The sequence below is a fragment of the Haliotis cracherodii genome, unplaced genomic scaffold, assembly GCF_022045235.1.
Source record: "Haliotis cracherodii isolate W230 unplaced genomic scaffold, xgHalCrac1.p SCAF_14, whole genome shotgun sequence".
Lineage (NCBI taxonomy): Eukaryota > Metazoa > Mollusca > Gastropoda > Lepetellida > Haliotidae > Haliotis > Haliotis cracherodii.
The window spans coordinates 37,656,826-37,678,061 of NW_027266269.1; the positions used below are offsets into that span (position 1 = coordinate 37,656,826).

A 21,236-nucleotide genomic window follows, 5' to 3' on the forward strand; every position below is an offset into this window, starting at 1 on the left:
CACAATTACAAGCTAATTTACTTTCAGAGTCAAGCCTATATAGAACAGTCATATACATCTAAAACATTATTTCATTTTTTTAGAATCTTAAAATAGTCACTAATTTGGGGAAATACCCAATAGAGTGATGAATGGATGAGTGAAAATATATTCGTTACCCAATGAAAAATGTAATAAACCAATAAAATAGAAACCCTAGAGTAAAAACTCACAAACTACTTTACATTTAAGCATCTCTGATATGTACTTTATGCATTTAATTAATTTAAATATCTATCACAGTTCATGTTTAGTGTGTGTACCTTAACTGTGTATACTTGTCACATGTTATATGTCTTAATATTATATTGTCATGTTTATCAAATTCCTGAACAGGTAATGAAGTATTCTTATTAGCTCACTGGGTCGGAAAGACCAAGGTGAGCTTATGCCATACCGTGGCATCCGTCGTCCGTCGTCCAGACATCAACAATTTTTCCAAACGACTTCTTCTCCTGAACCACTAATTGGAAATCAACGAAATGTGACTGGACGCATCCCTAGGTGGTGGGGATTCAAAATTGTAAAAATGGTGGGTCTGAGCACCCCCCCCCCCCCCCTCCCACACACACACACATACACACCACACACCACACACACCACACCACAGATAGATATGAACCATATTTGGTTGGAAGTATTCTCAGGTGATGGGTATTCACAATTGTAAAAATGGTGGGTATGAGCACACACACATACACACCACACACCACACATCACACACACCACACCACAGATAGATATGAACCATATTTGGTGGGAAGTATTCTCAGGTGATTGTACAAATGGAGGGACACACACACACACACACACACACACACACACACACACACACACACACACACACACACACACACACACACACACACACACACACACAGAGACTCACACACACACACACACACACACACACACACGTACACGTTCATGCAGTCAGATTTGCCATCCACCCCTTTGAAATGCTGACAGAGTCAAAATTACGAAATATTTGCAGTATTACATGTACAATGCAAATGTATAGTTTGTCATGAAATATCCAGGTGAGCGATACAGGCCCTATGGGCCTCTTGTTATTATTAACTGCCACATCTAGCGAGTTGTGGACATAACACAGATTAGTCCAGTTAGATAAACACGCTACTCCAACCTCCCTTGTCAACTACTACCACACTTGCATCAACAGTTTAACACTCACTGACAAACACCGACTTACCATTTCACCGTGGCCATTCCTACTGTGACAGCCTCCGCGGTCTAGTGGTAGAGCGTCCGCCCGGAGAGCATTAGGTCCGGGGTTCGATCCCCGGCTGTGTCATACTAAAAGACGTTAAAAGATGGACTGGTCGGCTCGGAGTCAGTATACTGTGTCTGAGTGGGGTATTCTCAGTGAGTAAGCACTGTAAATCGGCATCAGTCCGGATTAGTACAAGCAGCCACACAAACACACGTACATGCACGTCGCTATATAAGTGCAATAATCTTGGACGCGACGTTAAACCCCAATTTACCTCAACTCACCTCACCTATTGTAAAAGTAGCTTTTATATTTGGTAATCTTAACTGGGCGTCGCAAAGCTTTCCCAACACAGCTTTTGTTAGCTTTTGTTAGCCACTTGCAGTAATATTCAGATTCACAGATATGGTAGCTAGAACTGTCTGCCATCCAGATATTGAGTTCAACATTAGATATGGTGCTATATTTGTGAGCTGTGACTGAATTGCGTCATGTTATGTTGGTATGGAATATTTGTGAGCTGTGACTGAATGGCGTTATGTTATATTAGTATGGAATATTTATGAGCTGTGACTGACTCACATGGGGATACCGAGTGAGTTCGAGCTTTCATATGGTCGCCAGCTATCAATGGGATAGGCCACAACAATACATGTCTTGTTTTTTTATTGCCATCCACCCTAGAAATATACCCTGAATACTTACGACAATCATATTTTGTATGCTGAGTTCAGTTTCAGTTCTGCATTTTAACTTATTTTCTATTCTGATTGAGTGAGTGAGTTGGGTTTAACATTGCTTTACCTTAGCCTGCCCGGGGACCCACCTCCCCATTACCGGACCCTACCCGGGGACCCACCTCCCTATTTCCGGACCCTACCCGGGTACCCACCTCCCTATTACTGGACCCTACCCGGATATCCACCTCCCTATTACTGGACCCTACCCGGGTACCCACCTCCCTATTACTGGACCCTACCCGGGTACCCACCTCCCTATTACCCGACCCTACCCGGGTACCCACCTCCCTATTACCAGAGACTACCCGGGTACCCACCTCCCTATTACCTGCCCCTACCTGGGTACCCACCTCACTATTACCGGACTCTACCCGGGTACCCACCTCCCTATTACCGGACCCTACCCGGGTACCCACCTCCCTATTACTGGACCCTACCCGGATATCCACCTCACTATTACTGGACCCTACCCGGGTACCCACCTCACTATTACTGGACCCTACCCGGGTACCCACCTCCCTATTACCCGACCCTACCTGGGTACCCACCTCACTATTACTGGACCCTACCCGGGTACCCACCTACCTATTACCCGACCCTACCTGGGTACCCACCTCACTATTACTGGACCCTACCCGGGTACCCACCTCCCTATTACCAGACCCTACCCGGGTACCCACCTCCCTATTACCTGACCCTACCTGGGTACCCACCTACCTATTACCAGACCCTACCCGGGTACCCACCTCCCTATTACCGGACCCTACCTGGGTACCTGCTGTAGGTTTCAAGAGATTGGTGTCATGAGCTTGTGTTGCATGATACAATCACATAGCAACCTTGTGCGTGGTACCACTGTCAGGTGAGAGGTTTTAAGTCAAAACTACAAGTCAAATACCGATGATGGTAGGCGTTTCGCGAAACTGGTATAGTTAACATCACAAACACAAGTAGAGGCAAGTCAATTGTCTGCCTGAAAAATCATAGGAACATATGGTACAAGTCAAAACAGGGAATTTGAGATCACATCTGTCGCCCCCTTGTTAACCACACCATCTCATCGATGCTGATAATGTTAATCACTGGATTGTCTGGTCCAGACTCTATTATTTACATATCAACATCATATGGCTGGAATATTGTTGAGTGCGGTGTTAAACAACAAACAGACATACATCTCGGGCATTTCAGACAGGAAATCTCTCCAAAGCACTTCAGTTTTGGGTTGACTACTTCAGCTAGGCCTAGAGTTACAAGGAATCTTGTTATGGAGGCTGCTCATACAATAGCAAGTAATACAGTTCCTTATTCTTCGACATGATCAAGTGCACAGTTTCGGATCTCTGAAGCCACATAAAGGGGGCTCACTTTGCAGAAGGGAAATCATGTGCAGTTACGTCCTGATGTGAACGTGCTTGTGAAAAAACAATAGGATGAACAGAAAAATAGGTCACTACACACTAGTAACCATGGTAACATTACATAGAGTGGATGACAATAATGACATGGGGATTCATCCACACAGGCATTCATCCACACCAGCGTTCATCCACACCAGCGTTCATCAACACAAGTGTTCAATCACTTGAGTGTTCATCCACACGGTCGTTCATTTACGCAGGCGTTCACAGGCATTTATCCACACGGGCGTTGATCCACACAGGCGTTCACAGGAATTTATCTACACAGGCGTTCATCCACACAGGCGTTCACAGGCATTTATCTACACAGGCATTCATCCAAACAGGCGTTCACAGGCATTTATCCACACAGGCATTCATCCACACAGGCGTTCACAGGCATTTATCCACACGGGCATTCATCCACACAGGCGTTCACAGGCATTTATCCACACAGGCATTCATCCACACAGGCATTTATCCACACGGGCGTTCATCCACACGGCGTTCACAGGCATTTATCCACACAGGCGTTCATCCACACAGGCGTTCACAGGCATTTATCCACACAGGCATTTATCCACACAGGCGTTCACAGGCATTTATCCACACAGGCATTCATCCACACAGGCGTTCACAGGCATTTATCCACACAGACGTTCATCCGCTCATTTTCATGAGAAGTCCATGTCATGGGGAGTCTATCCGTCCCTGTTATTACGTTCTTAAAAGCCCCCAAAATACGTGCATCGGCCACACGGCAGTTGTCAACTGTCAACTTGCCTTAAGACTTCTTGTATTGGTGCATAATTCTTGTACTAAAATTAAATCAACATATAGCATGTCAAACACTGTTTATCTATTGGGCATAGAGCAGACACATCTTTGTGTTTGAATCTGGGTCGGATTCTTTGTTCGTCATTCTCGTGACAGTCAGTACGTTTTGTCTGGCTGATTGCCCAACATCGTGGCTATAACTGCATGACTAATTTATGGGTGCTTTACACACGCTGTGTGTTATTTTGCATTTGGACACAATGGGACACAGATCTTGCGATTCACCTCCTGGTTAGAAGCAACACATGGGGAACTGATGACTTGGAACACCTTTGTATCGGTGATATGAAAAATGAGTGTTTAGGAAAAAAAATGAATAATCTTTGTTCTCAGGCACCACCCACATCATGATAAAGTTTGCTGTATGTTTTGTCTTCATTTCCACCCCCACCCCCTCAATCTTAAGTATTCCAATTTCAGTGGTATGTATTCCATTATTCCGTCTATTTTGTTTTCATTTCCATTTATTTCCTTTTGAGCCCCCCCCCCCCCCCCCCCCCCCATCCTTAAATATTTCAGTTTCAATTTCAATGGTATGTACATGTACTCGAATATGGTACTCATCAAGGAATACATTTTTGTAGGGAGGCAACTGTTTATTTTCAAACATACTAGTTCGAACAACCCCCCCACCAAAAAAAGCAAAACCCCCCCACCAAAAAACCAAGCCCTCTCACATTATATTTTCAATAGCCATTGCCTCAGAACCAATTCTTTTATTTTATTTAACCTTATTTGAATTTTCCTTATAACATTGTATTTAATTTCTTATTATGAAGGTTACCTGACTTTGTATATATTGGGGACATGGTGGCCCAGTCGTCTAAGGCGCCGCTATTCGCTGAGCATAGTTGCGTCCCTTGGGCACACCAGAAACCTATGTGAGTTTCTCCGAAGTTGTAAACATCTGAGACCTGCATCACTTCGGGCTTTCCTCCCACATTAAGCTGACACGCCGTAATATAACTGGAATACTGTTTAAAACGGTGTTAAACCCAACTCACTCACTCACTCACTTTGTATATATTTCCAGGGCCCAGACTTCACCAGCACTGCAGGATTTGAGGTCCTGGCACAGCGCATGAAAGATGGCCGCCACATGTGTAAAGAATTTGAAGAATACCTCAAGCAACGGTAAGTAATACTTTACCTATTTGCATGCTACTGTTGAGGTTGACAGCCCACTGCTAGAGACCGCCTCAGTGGCCTAGTGGTAGAGTGTCTGCCTGGAGAGCCAAAGGTCCGGGTTTGTTTCCCATATTTTGTCAGTTATTTAACTTCACACCCTTTTCGCAATGCTTTTGAGATTTGTGTCTAATTGTATTTGGAATCAGGGGTGAGCAGTAAGATTGCTGATGGTATTTGGGATTCAGGGGAATCGGAGATTGGCACCCTCACTATTTATGGTCATTAGAACTATCATGTTCTTCATGCAAGTTGATGGGGCACGTTTGGCCCAGTCGTCTAAGGCGCTGCGATTTGCTGTGCAGAATTGCGTCCCTTGGGCACGCCAGAAACCTATGATTGTGGGTTCGAATCCCGGTTCGCCCCGATTATGTTTCTAGGTTTGTCAGCACCATACCCGTGCTCGTGGGTTTGACTGAAGTGGTAAACGTTTCAGACCTGCATCACTTCGGGCTTTCCTCCCACATGATATAACTGGAATAATATCAAAAGTGGCATTAAAAACCAAACTCACTCACTCACTCACTCGTGCAAGTTGGTTGGAACAAGTGGAATTGTTTGGGGAATTATTCATGGAGAAGTCTTTGTTTGAATGGAAATTCTGCCTTTAATTTGGTATTTTTGTCATTGTCGTTAGAATATTGAAATAATTATATGTACAATTATAGGTTTCACAATGCAATTTTGTGGCAGTACATTTTGGGGGAAAAACGTTATCGGAATCGACTGAGGGAGTGTGTTTCAAGTTTTTGGCAAACTTCAATTGGACAAACAGCCAGGCAACTGATAAAATTGTTCAGGCAAGTATGACCTCCTTATGATAAGGAGGCACGGTTGGTGCACTCGTCCGGGGCGACACACTTATACATGTGTCCATGTGTGACAATCAGTGAAGGTCCTGCTGCAAGTCCCTTGATGACTAAGACTGACCCCATCAAGACCCAGATCTGTTGTCAGAATGGATGAGTGAGTGAGTATGGTTTTACGCCGCTTTTAGCAATATTCCAGCAATATCACGGCGGGGGACACCAGAAATGGGCTTCACACATTGTACCCATGTCGGGAATCGAACCAGGGTCTTCGGCGTGACAAGCGAACTCTTGAACCACTAGGCTACCCGACCGACCCAACAGAAGGGATGAGGTGGCAGAGCTCCAGATAACGTTTGGAGCAATTGAGTTTTTACTCTAGGGTTTCTGTTGTAAATGGGTTTTTACATTTTTCATTAGGCAACCAGTATTGGTTCACTCACCTATTTATTACTCTATTGGGAATTTCCCAAAATTAGTGAACAATTTAAGATTTAAAAAATGAAATAATGTTAAAGATGTATTTAACTGTTCTAAATATATAGGCTTGACTCGGAAAGTAAATTAGCTCCTAATTGTGTTTTGGAAATTAGTTCCTTTGTATGCATGCTGAAAAACCTTCATTGGGTATTTAAGCGAGCTGTTTTTATACATTTGAGATTTTCATTTAATGCATGCGTTTCTTTAAGTAATTGGGCTTTGAATATTTTTTGCGGGGGGGTGGGGTATTTTAAGCAAATATGCTGCTTATCTGTAGCTCTGAGGTGGTGTAAAGCTCTGCAGGTTATCATTCCCACGATGGTGTGGGTCATTGCTCAATAGTTCATCATCTGTGTACAGGCCGTCCTGATTCAGCTTGGATGTTGCGGTCAGATGACACCGTTGCCACGGATCCCTATCTCAGCCTGCTCCGATGCAGCAGTCCAAGCGCTGTTCTCACAATTGTTATCCCAATAAAGTGATGACTCCTTTGTCTTAGAGCACAGCCACACTTGAGTTGAAAGAACAGACAGACCTGTCAATCCTCCCACAGTTTTGTGGGAGACTCCTGCAATTTGACGAAATCTTTCAGTCCCCTGCATGAGAGACTATTTAGGAACGGAGATACATGAGATACAGAGATATGGCCGGCCCAGTTATACATGACTTTTTGGTTATCAGATTTGTCAGAAACTTTGTTAAAACATCAATATGCCTCAAAGTTATGCCATTAAACTCTCGGAAATGAAAACAAAATATGATCAAAAAGTGCCAACTTCAGAAACACTATGATTGGTTGATTCGGCAGTCAAAACAACATGTAACATGATCAGGCTTCCTCATAGCGCAGGTTTCAAAGTCATTTTTGACAGACATCATGACTCATCTGCACAGAAATATCAACACACAGAACTGTATCAAATTTCACGAGAATTTATCATGTGGTTATTTTACATAATTTGATTGGCTAATTGTTTGTTAGCGTCCTTGATCGGCAATCTAATTTGCATACAACAGTACTTACTGAGTCAACCAATGAGATTAATACACATCAAGGTCAGAAAGGTCAGCAACGACGAGGCTTATTTCATTCTTAAGTAAAACATAATAGTACCTCCAAATATGGCATACATTCCATGAATCTTTTGAAGCGAAGTTATGGCGCTATCAAGCAGACTACCGCAGACAGAAAAAAACAATATACCTTAATGAAATTAGGGGCGATCATGTTGCGTCAGGATAAATGCACTTCATATTTCATGGCCGGATTGAACACCTCGTCAACTGGTCAAGCTACTCATCGTTCATTTTAAATACCTGCATTTATCCAAGTTGACCTTTGAATGAAAGTGATATTGCTAGATTCTTGGAGGAGGAAAATGCAAACGGAAATTAAGTAAACTGTAATACGAGAAAATAATTATTTATTGTTTTAAAATATTTTGTTTTCTTACTAACATCAATAAAAATAAAAGTTGAAAATTATCTTCTCTTCACTATTTTAAAAGTCTCCCCCATTGGAGGCAAACCGCCCCCATTTTACAGTCAAATCTCCCCCATTGTCATGATGAGGGGTTGACAGGTCTCAAGAACAGAAGATCATTGAACATTTTGTATACAGTGAACATTTTGCACAATAAGCACTTCTCTCTTTCCACTCCAATCCACGTAGAGGTGTCTGTGTCAACATCAAGGTGCCCGCAGCCTGAGAGACTCTGTTCTATGAAGGTGTTTGCCGGGACTACATTACCGATCCATGATTGTTCTACACAAGACCCAGTAGAGACACTTTAATATGTTGTGTATTTACACCCTGTTCCTGCTGATACAACCTGTCCCCCGCCTCTAAGTACACACAAGTGTAGAGAAGGGACACATCCAAACAACATACTGCGTCCAGGGGGACAGCCACAATAATATTCATTGTACTGACAGGGCATTGAGAGCAGTTATGGGTGTCTGTCATTTCATCCATCAATCATGACCTCTGTCCAAATGATCATTGATTCAATCCAGGCTCTAAACATACAGTACACTTCACCATATCTTTACTTGCAGGACCTCATATTTCCTTCAAGGGCGGTCGGGTAGCCTACTGGTTAAAGCGTTCACTCGTCACGCCGAAGACCTGGGTTCGATTCCCGACATGGGTACAATGTGTGATGCCCATTTCTGGTGTCCCCCACCATGATATTGCTGGAATATTGCTAAAAGCGGCGTAAAACCATACTCACTCCACTCCACTATTTCCTTCAAGGACCCATAAAATCAATAACTTTTTTAGTAAGTCAAGGTTAAACCCTCCTTATTCATATTTTGTAGAAATTGTTCAAATGTTCTGTGGAATCAGTGAAATTTCTGTGCACTCCTATGGGCTGCCTGAAAAATATATTGCTGCACTCGAGAATAAATGTAAAAAAATAACCCACTTGGGGTTGGAAATATATGACCTATATTTTGTGAGAGTAATTTGATGTTTTACAATTGTTATCCCAATATTTTAACATATCTGGTTGTATCTCCCATATTTGTTTTCAATAATGGGCACATAAATATGAAGAAGTGGAAAGAACTAAGTGTTAATGACTCCTTCTACTGTATTGACGAGAGACGTGAAGTTGTTGTCAGCCACTTGAGTGAAGTGTGCGGTAAATACCCTGTAACACCATATGTAACAGTGTCTGTCTGACCTGTGATACCATTGTGTCTAGTGAGTAGTAACTACCCTGTTCCACCACATGTAAGAGTGGCTGTCTGACCTTTGATACCCTTGTGTCTAGTGTCAAGTGATTAAACATATATCACTTCTAACAGCTCACTAGGAGCTTGATGTGAGATGGTCCTACAACTGTTGTGTTTACAGTGTGTCTGTTTTGTTTGTTTGTTTGTTGTTTAATGCTGCACTCAGCAATATTCCAGCTATATGACGAAGGAAAATCATAAAGTGATGTAGCTCCAAGGTACAAGTCAGTGTTGTTTGCTCACGGGTGGCCCAGTTGTCTAAGGCGCCGCGATTCCCTGTGCAGAGTTGCGTCCCTTGGGCACGCCAGAAACCTATGATTGTGGGTTCGAATACCGGTTTACCCCGATTATGTTTCTAGGTTTGTCAGCACAATACCCGTGCTCGTGGGTTTCACCAAAGTGGTAAACGTCTGAAACCTGCATCACTTCGGGCTTTCCTCCAACATTAAGCTGACAAGCTGCGATATACCTGGAATACTGTTAAAAGCGGCGTTAAACCCAACTCACTCACTCATTATTTGTGATGGAAGTTTTCACAAATATACTCACATAGGTCCTCAGATAGTTTCTTGTAGCCTGACTTACTGATAGGCTTCCATCCTTCATGGTGATGTTTCAAGTGGTAGGAATTGGAGTTTCAATATGGCTGCCAGGGCGGACATATTGAAGAAAAAAACACTATATATCCCTATTACTCAGCTATTGTTGCTGAAAGTGTCATGAGATTTGGTATATGTTTTGTGTGTAGTTGGGCTAAACATTTTTTGCAATATTTTAAATTTTGACCTTGATATGACCTTTTTGTTTTGATCTTACTCTTATGAAATTGCCAGATTGCGGAAGGTGAACTTTGAAGAACCGTATTCGACGTAATAAGCTCCCCGCTCTAATAAGCGCCCATGGCGATATTTGCTAATATATTGGCTAGTGAACAATCCCAATTAGCACCCTTTCCAATTGATCAATGTACACAAGACTTATTCATTGGCGTAAAATACACACCGTGTGTTATATGCACCCTAATTATGGGGAATTTAATTCTGGAAAAATATATCTGTCATGCATAAACATTTCAGGCTGTCAGCATAAACCACGAAATTTATCTTTCAACTCTAATATTCTAATAAGAGCCCCCTATTGCTAATTTTGAGAGCGCCCTGGGCGCTTATTACGTCCAATACGGTATATTCCTTCTGTAGTGTTACTGGTCCTTCCTCACTATTTATGCAGAAAATATTTGAATGTCAGTGTTGACAGCAGTTTGTCTTAAGTGGTTCTTTTTGTTGACATTTTAAACTGTTACATATACAGGCACATCTTCCACTTGTCCTTTCATCAAAGTCCTGTTTCCACCCTTGCCACATCAAACTCATCTTTCTGTGCTAAATACGATTGGACTTTCCCACATATCGAAAGTCAGAGAACGTGATATACACAAGGTGGCGCCAGGGTTCAGCCAGGAAAAGTGGCCTTGATGTGGCATGGGCAGAAACTAGGCTTTGATATAGGCTAGTGCACACGCTTACCTCGGGAAGATCAGTGAATGGGTGAGTAAGTATGGTTTTTACGCCGTTTTTAGCAATGTTCCAGTAATATCATGACAGGGGACACCAGAAATGAGCTTCACACATTGTACCCATGTTGGGAAGCAAAGCCCGGTCTTCAACGTGATAAGCGAAAGCTGTAACCACTAGACTACCTGACCACCTCCTCGGAATGATGGTACAGGTCAGTGAAACAGTTAGACAGCCTGGTCAGTTTTCCTGCTACATGTATATGGTGTTTTCTTGTATTCCAGCTATGAGATGGAGAACAAGTACTTTAAGGATTTACTCAAACTTGAGAAGAACATGAAGACCAAAGAAGATGTAGGGTAAGTTAGAAAAGACAAAAATTGGAAAAGACAAAAATTAGAAAAGACAAAATTAGAAAAGATTCTATTGGACATGTTTTTTTTAAATTTTTGCAAACATCTGTTAATTCCATCTGCAATGTGACTGCAGCTTGACTGTTGGTCACGGACACACCATCCAGGCAACAGAACTGTTGTCATAGATACGAAACTGTACAACTTTGTGGAGAACAACTTCTGGTTTATTGCATATGGCGATGTTTCGATGTAGATTCTTACATTGTAGAGGGATAACGGTGTAAGAATCTACATGGAAACGTCGCGCTGTGCAACAAACCAAATGTTATCCTTAAGATGGTACCTTGTTTTTTTTAATTTCCTTGACAACTTCTAGAATGCCAGTCAAACTATTTTCATAGAGTCTGATGCAGACACCATCCGCCGCAATCTCCATAAGCTACACTTAGGAAATAACCTCAAGTTTTTAGATCATATGCTTTTAACTATAGTAAATATTGTGATAGTGTCAGATATTGATGCAGGGTGTCTCAATGTCTGATCTTGATGCAGGGTGTTCCAGTGTCTGATCTTGATGCTTGGTGTCTTTGTATCTGATCTTGATGCAGGAAGTACCAGTGTCAGATATTGATGCAGGGTGTCTCAATGTCTGATCTTGATGCAGGGTGTCCTAGTGTCTGATATTGATGCAGGATGTCTTAGTGTCTGATCTTGATGCATGGTTGCCTGGTCTTATTGCAATGTGTCTGATTTTGATACAGGATGTCTTGGTGTCTGATCTTGTTTTAGAATGTCTGATCTTATATGGTGTCTGAGTGTCTGAGCTTGTTTTAGAATGTCTGATCTTGTATGGTATCCTATTTTCTGATCTTGTTGCAGGGTGTCTGATTGTCTGAACTAGTAGGGTTCCTGAGTGTCTGATCTTGTAGGGTATCTGAGTGTCTGATCTTGTAGGGAGCATGAGTGTCTGATCTTGTAGGGTGTCTGAGTGTCTGATCTTGTAGGGTATCTGAGTGTCTGATTTTGTAGGGTATCTGGGTGTCTGATCTTGTAGGGTATCTGAGTGTCTGATCTTGTAGGGAGCATGAGTGTCTGATCTTGTAGGGAGCATGAGTGTCTGATCTTGTAGGGTATTGGAGAGTCTGATCTTGTAGGGTATCTGAGTGTCTGATCTTGTAGGGTATCTGAGTGTCTGATCTTGTAGGGAGCATGAGTGTCTGATCTTGTAGGGTGTCTGAGTGTCTGATCTTGTAGGGTATCTGAGTGTCTGATCTTGTAGGGTATCTGAGTGTCTGATCTTGTAGGGAGCATGAGTGTCTGATCTTGTTGCAGGGTGTCTGAATGTCTGAACTAGTAGGGAGCATGAGTGTCTGATCTTGTAGGGAGCATGAGTGTCTGATCTTGTAGGGAGCATGAGTGTCTGATCTTGTAGGGAGCATGAGTGTCTGATCTTGTAGGGTATGTGAGTGTCTGATCTTGTAGGGTATCTGAGTGTCTGGTCTTGTAGGGAGCATGAGTCTGATCTTGTAGGGAGCATGAGTGTCTGATCTTGTTGCAGGGTTCTTGAGTGTCTGATCTTGTAGGGAGCATGAGTGTCTGATCTTGTAGGTTGTCTGAGTGTCTGATCTTGTAGGGTATCTGAGTGTCTGATCTTGTAGGGAGCATGAGTGTCTGATCTTGTAGGGTATCTGAGTGTCTGATCTTGTAGGGAGCATGAGTGTCTGATCTTGTAGGGTGTCTGAGTGTCTGATCTTGTAGGGTATCTGAGTGTCTGATCTTGTAGGGTATCTGAGTGTCTGATCTTGTAGGGAGCATGAGTGTCTGATCTTGTTGCAGGGTGTCTGAATGTCTGAGCTAGTAGGGAGCATGAGTGTCTGATCTTGTAGGGAGCATGAGTGTCTGATCTTGTAGGGAGCATGAGTGTCTGATCTTGTAGGGTATGTGAGTGTCTGATCTTGTAGGGTATGTGAGTGTCTGGTCTTGTAGGGAGCATGAGAGTCTGATCTTGTAGGGAGCATGAGTGTCTGATCTTGTTGCAGGGTTCTTGAGTGTCTGATCTTGTAGGGAGCATGAGTGTCTGATCTTGTAGGTTGTCTGAGTGTCTGATCTTGTAGGGTATCTGAGTGTCTGATCTTGTAGGGAGCATGAGTGTCTGATCTTGTAGGGTATGTGAGTGTCTGATCTTGTAGGGAGGATGAATGTCTGATCTTGTAGGGAGCATGAGTGTCTGATCTTGTAGGGCGTCTGAGTGTCTGATCTTGTTGCAGGGTTCTTGAGAAGTCTTGGAACAAGCTGAAGCAGGAGGTGGAAAAGATGGTGCAGATCCACCAAGATGCTGCTGTCAACTTCCAGAAACAGATGGAAGATGTCAAGAAGTTCAACGAGGCCCAGACTGCGAAAAAGAAAGCTGTGAGTTCATTTCAGATCCTAGACATGGATTTGACAACTGGATAGAAACTTGAGCTGTAGACTCATGTCCGTTCGTCAGAATGGTGTTGACAGTTGGCCTTGAACATGAGATATAGGCCAATGTCTGTTCCTACAAATGGTGTTGACAGTTGGCCTTGAACATGAGATATAGGCCAATGTCTGTTCCTACAAATGGTGTTGACAGTTGGCCTTGAACATGAGATATAGGCCAATGTCTGTTCTTATAAATGGTGTTGTCAGCTGGACTAGAACTTGAGCTGTAGGTTGATGTCAGGGCCTATATGGTGTTGTCAGCTGGACGTGATCTATCATACATGGCTATACAACAGAAAAAGACTGCACACAATGTGGGGTTTCTACATGACATGGCTATACAACAGAAAAAGACTGCACACAATGTGGGGTTTCTACATGACATGGCTATACAACAGAGAAAGGCTGCACACAATGTGGGGTTTCTACATGACATGGATATACATCAGAGAAAAACTGCACACAATGTGGGGTTTCTACATGACACGGCTACGTGAGTTGCTTGGCAGATCTTGTGTCCCAGTTACCTACAGTGTAGATTGATGCTCATGCTGTCAATCTCCGGTTTGCCTGGCACAGGACTGATCATGCCATTATGACTGAGCTGGATTATTGCTACTTGTGGCATAACACAAGGTGTGTTTTGTATACCATGTAGCTATGGTTACAGCTGCCCCTCAATATCCTTGTCAACAGCTATATATTCTATATATTACTACCAAGAGATACGGATTAGCGTCTTCTTTTGACATCATTTTTTATTTGACATCATTAGTTTTAATTAGTTTTTAGTTCTCACTTGTGCAGAAAACATAAGCGTATCAAATTTTGTTCTGTGTCTGTGTTACCTGAACTACAGCTCTATGGCACCATTTTGTTTTTTTCAGGCAGAAGAAAACTTGAAGAAATACCAGAGCAACAAGAACAGTCAGTACACCAGGTGTATGAATGTAGGTTCTTCCTCAGTGTCATCTGGTCTACCTGTGGGTATTTAGGGTCAGAATAGGTCCTTAGTACCTCATGCTTGTCTCCCTGTGGGTGTTCCGGGTCCGAATAGGCCCCAAATACATCATGCTTGTCTCCCAGTGTATTTTCTGGGTCAGCATAGGCCCCAAGAAGCTCATGCTTGTCTCCAATGTGTGTATTCTGGTTCCAAACAGGTCCCCAGTACCTCGTGCTTGTCTCCCAGAGTGTATTCTGGTTCCAAATAGGTCCCCAGTACCTCGTGCTTGTCTCCCAGAGTGTATTCTGGTTCCAAATAGGTCCCCAGTACCTCGTGCTTGTCTCCCAGAGTGTATTCTGGTTCCAAATAGGTCCCCAGTACCTCGTGCTTGTCTCCCAGAGTGTATTCTGGTTCCAAATAGGTCCCCAGTACCTCGTGCTTGTCTCCCAGAGTGTATTCTGGTTCCAAATAGGTCCCAGTACCTGTCCCAATAACTATTTCATAATAACTAACTGAGATGTATAAAGAGTTCAACTCCTGTCATTGTGTCGGCATCTGGATTACTGCTTGTGCTTTCTGTCAGTGGTGTGCCTGGCCGTGACGTGATTATATTCAGATCGGTGTCACATAGCTGGAACATTGCTTACTATCATAAAACAACATTCACTTTCTCCAACCATGTCAGAATGCTTTCCCAGAATAATATACATTTTATGATCCTCACGCCTTCCTGTACATAAGTAAATATGTGCTACATAGACTCCCCTGACATGTTAACAGAGCTTAACATATCTACCAAGTGCTATCGGGATGTGAGTATGTTGTGTTTTTTCAGAGTATATATACTCACCACCAAAAGAAACGCAAATATCATACATGTTGGTTAATATGACTTATACATATACAAGAGATAATAGATTGGTTTGATGCACAAATGAACATACTGGTATGTTGTGTGAACCGATGTTCATAAACGCATCACATGTGACGTCACAGATCCATGACTCGAGATGCACCATTTGCGTATAAAGCTTATGTGCAGTATTTGTGACAAGGATAAAGTCACTTTGTGGAAACACCCGACTGATTGTTAGTTTTGTCATTGAATGGTACACATTGGAAACATCTCTTCTTAATACACATACATTTATATAAGTTGTGGTGTGTGTTTCTTTTGGCAGCGAGTGTGTGTGTGCGTGTGTGCGTGTGTGCGTGCGTGCGTGCGTGCGTGCGTGCGTGCGTGCGTGCGTGTGTGCCATAAAAGCACCCCACATAAGTAAACTCTCCGCAACCAACTTCTCTACCAATCTGCAATTGGTCTCTCTTAGCGTCTTCTTAAGAGCAACAGTTTCATGACAGTCAGTATGGGCGATCGGATAGCCAAGTGGGGCAAGCGTTCACTTGTCACGCCGAAGACCCAGGTTCCATTCCCGACATGGGTACAATGTGTGAAGCACATTTCTGGTGTCCCCAGCTGTGATATTGCTGGAATATTGTGAAAAGCGGCTTAAAACCATACTCACTCACTAATCTGCTCTCAGGAAACCAGTGGTTGACAGCATGAGCACCATTCTATGCCGTTCGTGCACAATGTAATACGCTCAATCAATGCTGGAATATTGCTAAAAGCGGCGTAAAACTCACTCACTCACTCATGATAGTTTGTATTGCCTGTGTAGGTTTTGAAACATTTACAGCAGCACAGAAGGGGAATATATATGCCTTTTAGCGACAATTAAAAAAGGTTTAAATTCATCAACATTTCGTACTAGGTTTGTTCACTGCCTCTCTTTGTATGGATATATTTAATAAGAGCCCCCTTTGTGAACTGTCTAATCACTCAGGGCTCTTCTTACAACAAATACAGTACATCTCGTGCTGCTGTGAATAATCTTTTAATTGTCTTGATTTTCAGAATCATAAAAACTACAAAGACAAATGTCGAGAGAAGGACACTGCATCAGAAAACTTCAGTGTCCTTAGGTCTAGTGTCACGGTTCAGGCAAAGGAACTTGAGAAGGTGAGTGAAGTAACCAGCTATATTTAACCTCAAGCAATGTCTTGTGTCACGGTTCAGGCCAAGGAACTAGAGCTAAGTTTAGTAACCAGCTATATTTAACCTCAAGCAATGTCTAGTGCCACGGTTCAGGCCAAGGAACTAGAGCTAAGTGAAGTACCCAGCTTGATTTAACCTCAAGCAGTGTCTAGTGTCCCGGTTCAGGCCAAGGAACTATAGCTAAGTGAAGTAACCAGCTGGATTTAACTTCAAGCAATGTCTTGTGTCACGGTTCAGGCCAAGGAACTAGAGCTAAGTTTAGTAACCAGCTATATTTAACCTCAAGCAATGTCTAGTGTCACGGTTCGGGCCAAGGAACTAGAGCTAAGTGAAGTAACCTGCTGGATTTAACCTCAAGCAATGTCTTGTGTCACGGTTCAGGCCAAGGAACTAGAGCTAAGTTTAGTAACCAGCTATATTTAACCTCAAGCAATGTCTTGTGTCCCGGTTCAGGCCAAGGAACTAGAGGTAAGTTTAGTAACCAGCTATATTTAACTTCAAGCAATGTCTTGTGTCACGGTTCAGGCCAAGGAACTAGAGCTAAGTTTAGTACCCAGCTATATTTAACCTCAAGCAATGTCTTGTGTCACGGTTCAGGCCAAGGAACTAGAGCTACGTGAGGAACCAGCTTGATTTAACCTCAAGCAATGTCTAGTGTCAGGGTTCGACCAAGGAACTAGAGCTAAGTGAAGTACCCAGCTTGATTTAACCTCAAGCAATGTCTAGTGTCACGGTTCAGGCCAAGGAACTAGAGCTAAGTGAAGTACCCAGCTGGATTTAACCTCAAGCAATGTCTAGTGTCACGGTTCAGGCCAAGGAACTAAAGCTAAGTGAAGTAACCAGCTTCATTTAACCTCAAGCAATGTCTAGTGCCACGGTTCAGGCCAAGGAACTAGAGCTAAGTGTAGGAACCCTTCTTCACCCCACCTCCATGACCATGGTCAACCAGACCCGTGAAGATCTGGGTAAAAAAACGGTCTTCAGTAGCCCATGCTTTCTGACTAACGGGATCGGGTGGTCAGTCTCACAGACTTAGTTGATAATGCATGTCATCATATCCCAATTGCGTGGATCGATGCTCATGATGTCAATCACTGAAATGTTGGGTGCAGACTCGATTATTTACAGACCACCATCATATAGCTGGAATATTGCTGAGTGCAGCATTAAACAACATGGTCAATTATGGTTTCTGATTACCATGGTGTACCATGATAAGAAATGTCGGTGACCACAGATTTGTGTGGTTTAGCCTGATGTCATGGTGGTCATGGTGGTCATGGTGTCATGGTGTCATGGTGGTCATGGTGTCATGGTGGTCATGGTGTCATGGTGTCATGGTGGTCATGGTGTCATGGTGGTCATGGTGTCATGGTGGTCATGATGTCATGGTGGTCATGATGTCATGGTGTCATGATGTCATGGTGGTCATGGTGGTCATGGTGGTCATGATGTCATGGTGGTCATGATGTCATGGTGGTCATGGTGTCATGATGTCATGGTGGTCATGTGGTCATGGCCCGCGGTGGTGTTATTTCAGCTGGGCAGAGTTCACTGCTGTGTGTCAGGAAATGTTCTTTACTTGGAACCATTCCTCCAAGTGATCTTAGCAATATGGCTTTTGTAAATTATTTTGAATACTGGGTGTGGTGATTGCCTTAGTTCTAAGATTGCTTCAAAATCTATGTTGAGGTATTGGAGTTACGATCACCTTAGCGCTAAGATCACTTCAAAATCTGTGTTGAAGTATTGCAGTTACGATCACCTTAGCGCTAAGATTGCTTCAAAATCCATGTTGAAGTATTGCAGTTACGATTACCTTAGCGCTAAGATCACTTCAAAATCTATGTTGAAGTATTGGAGTATCGATAACCTTAGCGCTAAAATCACTTCAAATTCTATGTTGAAGTATTGGAGTTACGATCACCAAAGCGCTAAGATCACTTCAAAGTCTATGTTGAAGCATTGGAGTTACGATCACCTTAGCTCTAAGATCACTTCAAAATCCGTTGAACCATTATGTGTTTATTTTTTTATTTCAGGCAAGCAAAACAAAAACAAAAGCAGAAGATGACGCTGCTAAAGCAGGTAATAAATTCTGTAACCATGGCAAATTCATTTCTTTGGTCATTTTACTGAATATTTGTGTATCACAGGGCTGGATGCACAATGTGAAAATGTAAAGTTGATGGGAGGTTAACTTCTTAAAAATACCTCTTGAAATAAAAAGTATAACGATTGTGTCAGAAACATGATCACGCTCATGGGTTTCATCTTGATTGGAAATGTCTTAAATGTGGATTGACATAAAACTGAAAGAATGTTCAGAGTGGCGTTAAGTACAAGCCGATCATGATGAACAAAATACGAAAACCCATACGAGGGAAAAAAATAATAATAATAATTAATGACATCAGTTATTGTCTAGAAAGTTAACACTTAAATTGGTGTTTGATTTCTACCTTTTCACATTTAATATAATCCATCAAAATGAGAACCTTTTGACAACAAAATAATGAATATATTTATGTTATTGTGTGTTTTGGCTGCAGTTAGTCAAATCCGTAATCTGAAATAGAAGGAAGTGCTACCTATGGGACCAGTTCAAAAGTTCAATGTTGAATAAAAAATTTATTTCCTTAAGGTAAAGGGTGGGGCCCTGCAAGTTTTCCATCCAACAGAATCGACTTAGCTGATTTCTCAATGTTTTTTAAAGTAACTAAAGTGAGGAAACACTATTTCCTATATTTTTCACGAGATCGCCATCGACATCAGTGAGTTGAGAGAAAAAGCAGTTAACTCAGCCCCCAAGCTCATAAAACCACTGCTAATGTAAACCGTAACACAATACGATTCACTGTGCATGTGCTGTTAGGAGTTCACATCAAATATACCCCGTCTATCCACTGTATGGTGTTTTGGCGTCGCGACAGTATATTTGTGAGTATTACAAGGAATTTAGTATTTTCAGAATTAATTTGGTGGGGGGTCAAGAATTAAGTTTTTAAACTTACATTGAACTTTTGAACTGGTCCCTAAGCGTATTTCCAGCATTCACTAACATTCCCCAACTCCCCATCTCCAAGACAGATCGCCATGTTACAAAAAACTGCCACTCCCTAAACACCGCTGTTTGCGGATTGCACACAAGGACAGGAGCTGACAGTGTCTGGTGTTGTGAAAGTCATGTATGTCACCAGGGAGATCACTCCGCAAACACACGAGTCAGGGCAGTGAGTCTGCCTTTTCCTCACAGGGCGAGCTACGCACTACGACGATGGCGAGTCAATGTTGAAGTATGGTAGGTGAGAATATCGAGGCAGAGCGCTGTCTGCTGTTAGGATGTGAAGGTGATGATGACAGTACCTTTCTCCCTAAACTGAAGTGAACATTGCCCTCTTCTACGGAGACAGTTGTTTGGTTGGCCTAAGAAAGACAGCTGTCTGTTTATATCACTATTTGCCCGTCTTACTTTTGAGATGTCTGTTTCAAAAGTTGATGTTCCTACTTAAGAGAAAGTTAGAAATATTAGATTTTCTTTCACATATTTGTGGCTTGTATGAAAGCAACCCTGCGGGTTACAAAGGAATTGAACTGTATGAAGGAGCAAAGGTATTTGCATATAAAGATTATTATTTTTGACATCATGGTCACTTTGCTCTCTCTGAAATGGTGTTTAACATTTCTTTCGATATTATTGCACTTATTTAATGATGTGTGTGTGTGCATGGCTGCTTGTGCCTTAGTTTGAAATGAATACCCCACTTTATATCACAGTATACTGACTCCTATCTGACCAGTCCTTGTTTATCCCCCTGAGCACCAGGCAGGGAAACAATAAGAACCATCATTAAAGTGTTATGATTTGATGTGATCAAACCGCCAACCTTCCGTTCTCTGAGCAAATGCTCTATTGACGATGTGGTCTAACATTTGAGGGGAAAAGTGATTCATTTGTATTATTTGGACAATAGCTTACCCATTTTAATGACTTAACTAATGTAAGGCTTACAAATTGTAAGACTTTTGAAAATAAAGTGCGAGGGGCGGGTGGTGTTTTTTTTTTTTGCTTGTTCAAACTGGTATGTAACCAAATAAACAGTTGTGTACCATCAACCTGGGAAAGGGCCACCTACATAAACAAGCCTACAAACTCCTATTGCTGCCATTACCATAGACTAACATATAGTCTCTGAAATGAACATATCGTACAGAAAAAACAGTTGTTCAGTTATCTTAATAAAAAAATAATAAAAAGGGAGCCCAGTGATTCTCTTCATTTTCAGATACTGCAGTAATCTAGACTTGCCAAAAATTATAGACTTGCATGGGCTGTAGTTGATATATTTGTATCAGGGTCTGTAAGACAGACTACCATTACCATAAACAGTGCACATATAAAGGGAAGTGCTGTATTGGAGAGCATCATTTTTAAGTA

At 42.3% G+C, this 21,236-nt stretch overlaps 1 protein-coding gene across 9 annotated transcripts in view; it reads left to right on the forward strand.

The window, feature by feature from the left end:
- Positions 1–21,236, forward strand: part of LOC139461227 (proline-serine-threonine phosphatase-interacting protein 1-like) — a 66,080-nt gene that overhangs the window by 19,700 nt on the left and 25,144 nt on the right. For all 9 annotated transcript variants that reach the window (XM_071242851.1, XM_071242852.1, XM_071242859.1 and 6 more), the window contains exons 2-7: positions 5,284–5,384; positions 11,265–11,339; positions 13,604–13,745; positions 14,687–14,749; positions 16,658–16,762; positions 18,841–18,886. In XM_071242851.1, the coding sequence (XP_071098952.1) occupies positions 5,284–5,384; positions 11,265–11,339; positions 13,604–13,745; positions 14,687–14,749; positions 16,658–16,762; positions 18,841–18,886 (532 nt within the window). The remainder of the gene's footprint in view (positions 1–5,283; positions 5,385–11,264; positions 11,340–13,603; positions 13,746–14,686; positions 14,750–16,657; positions 16,763–18,840; positions 18,887–21,236) is intronic.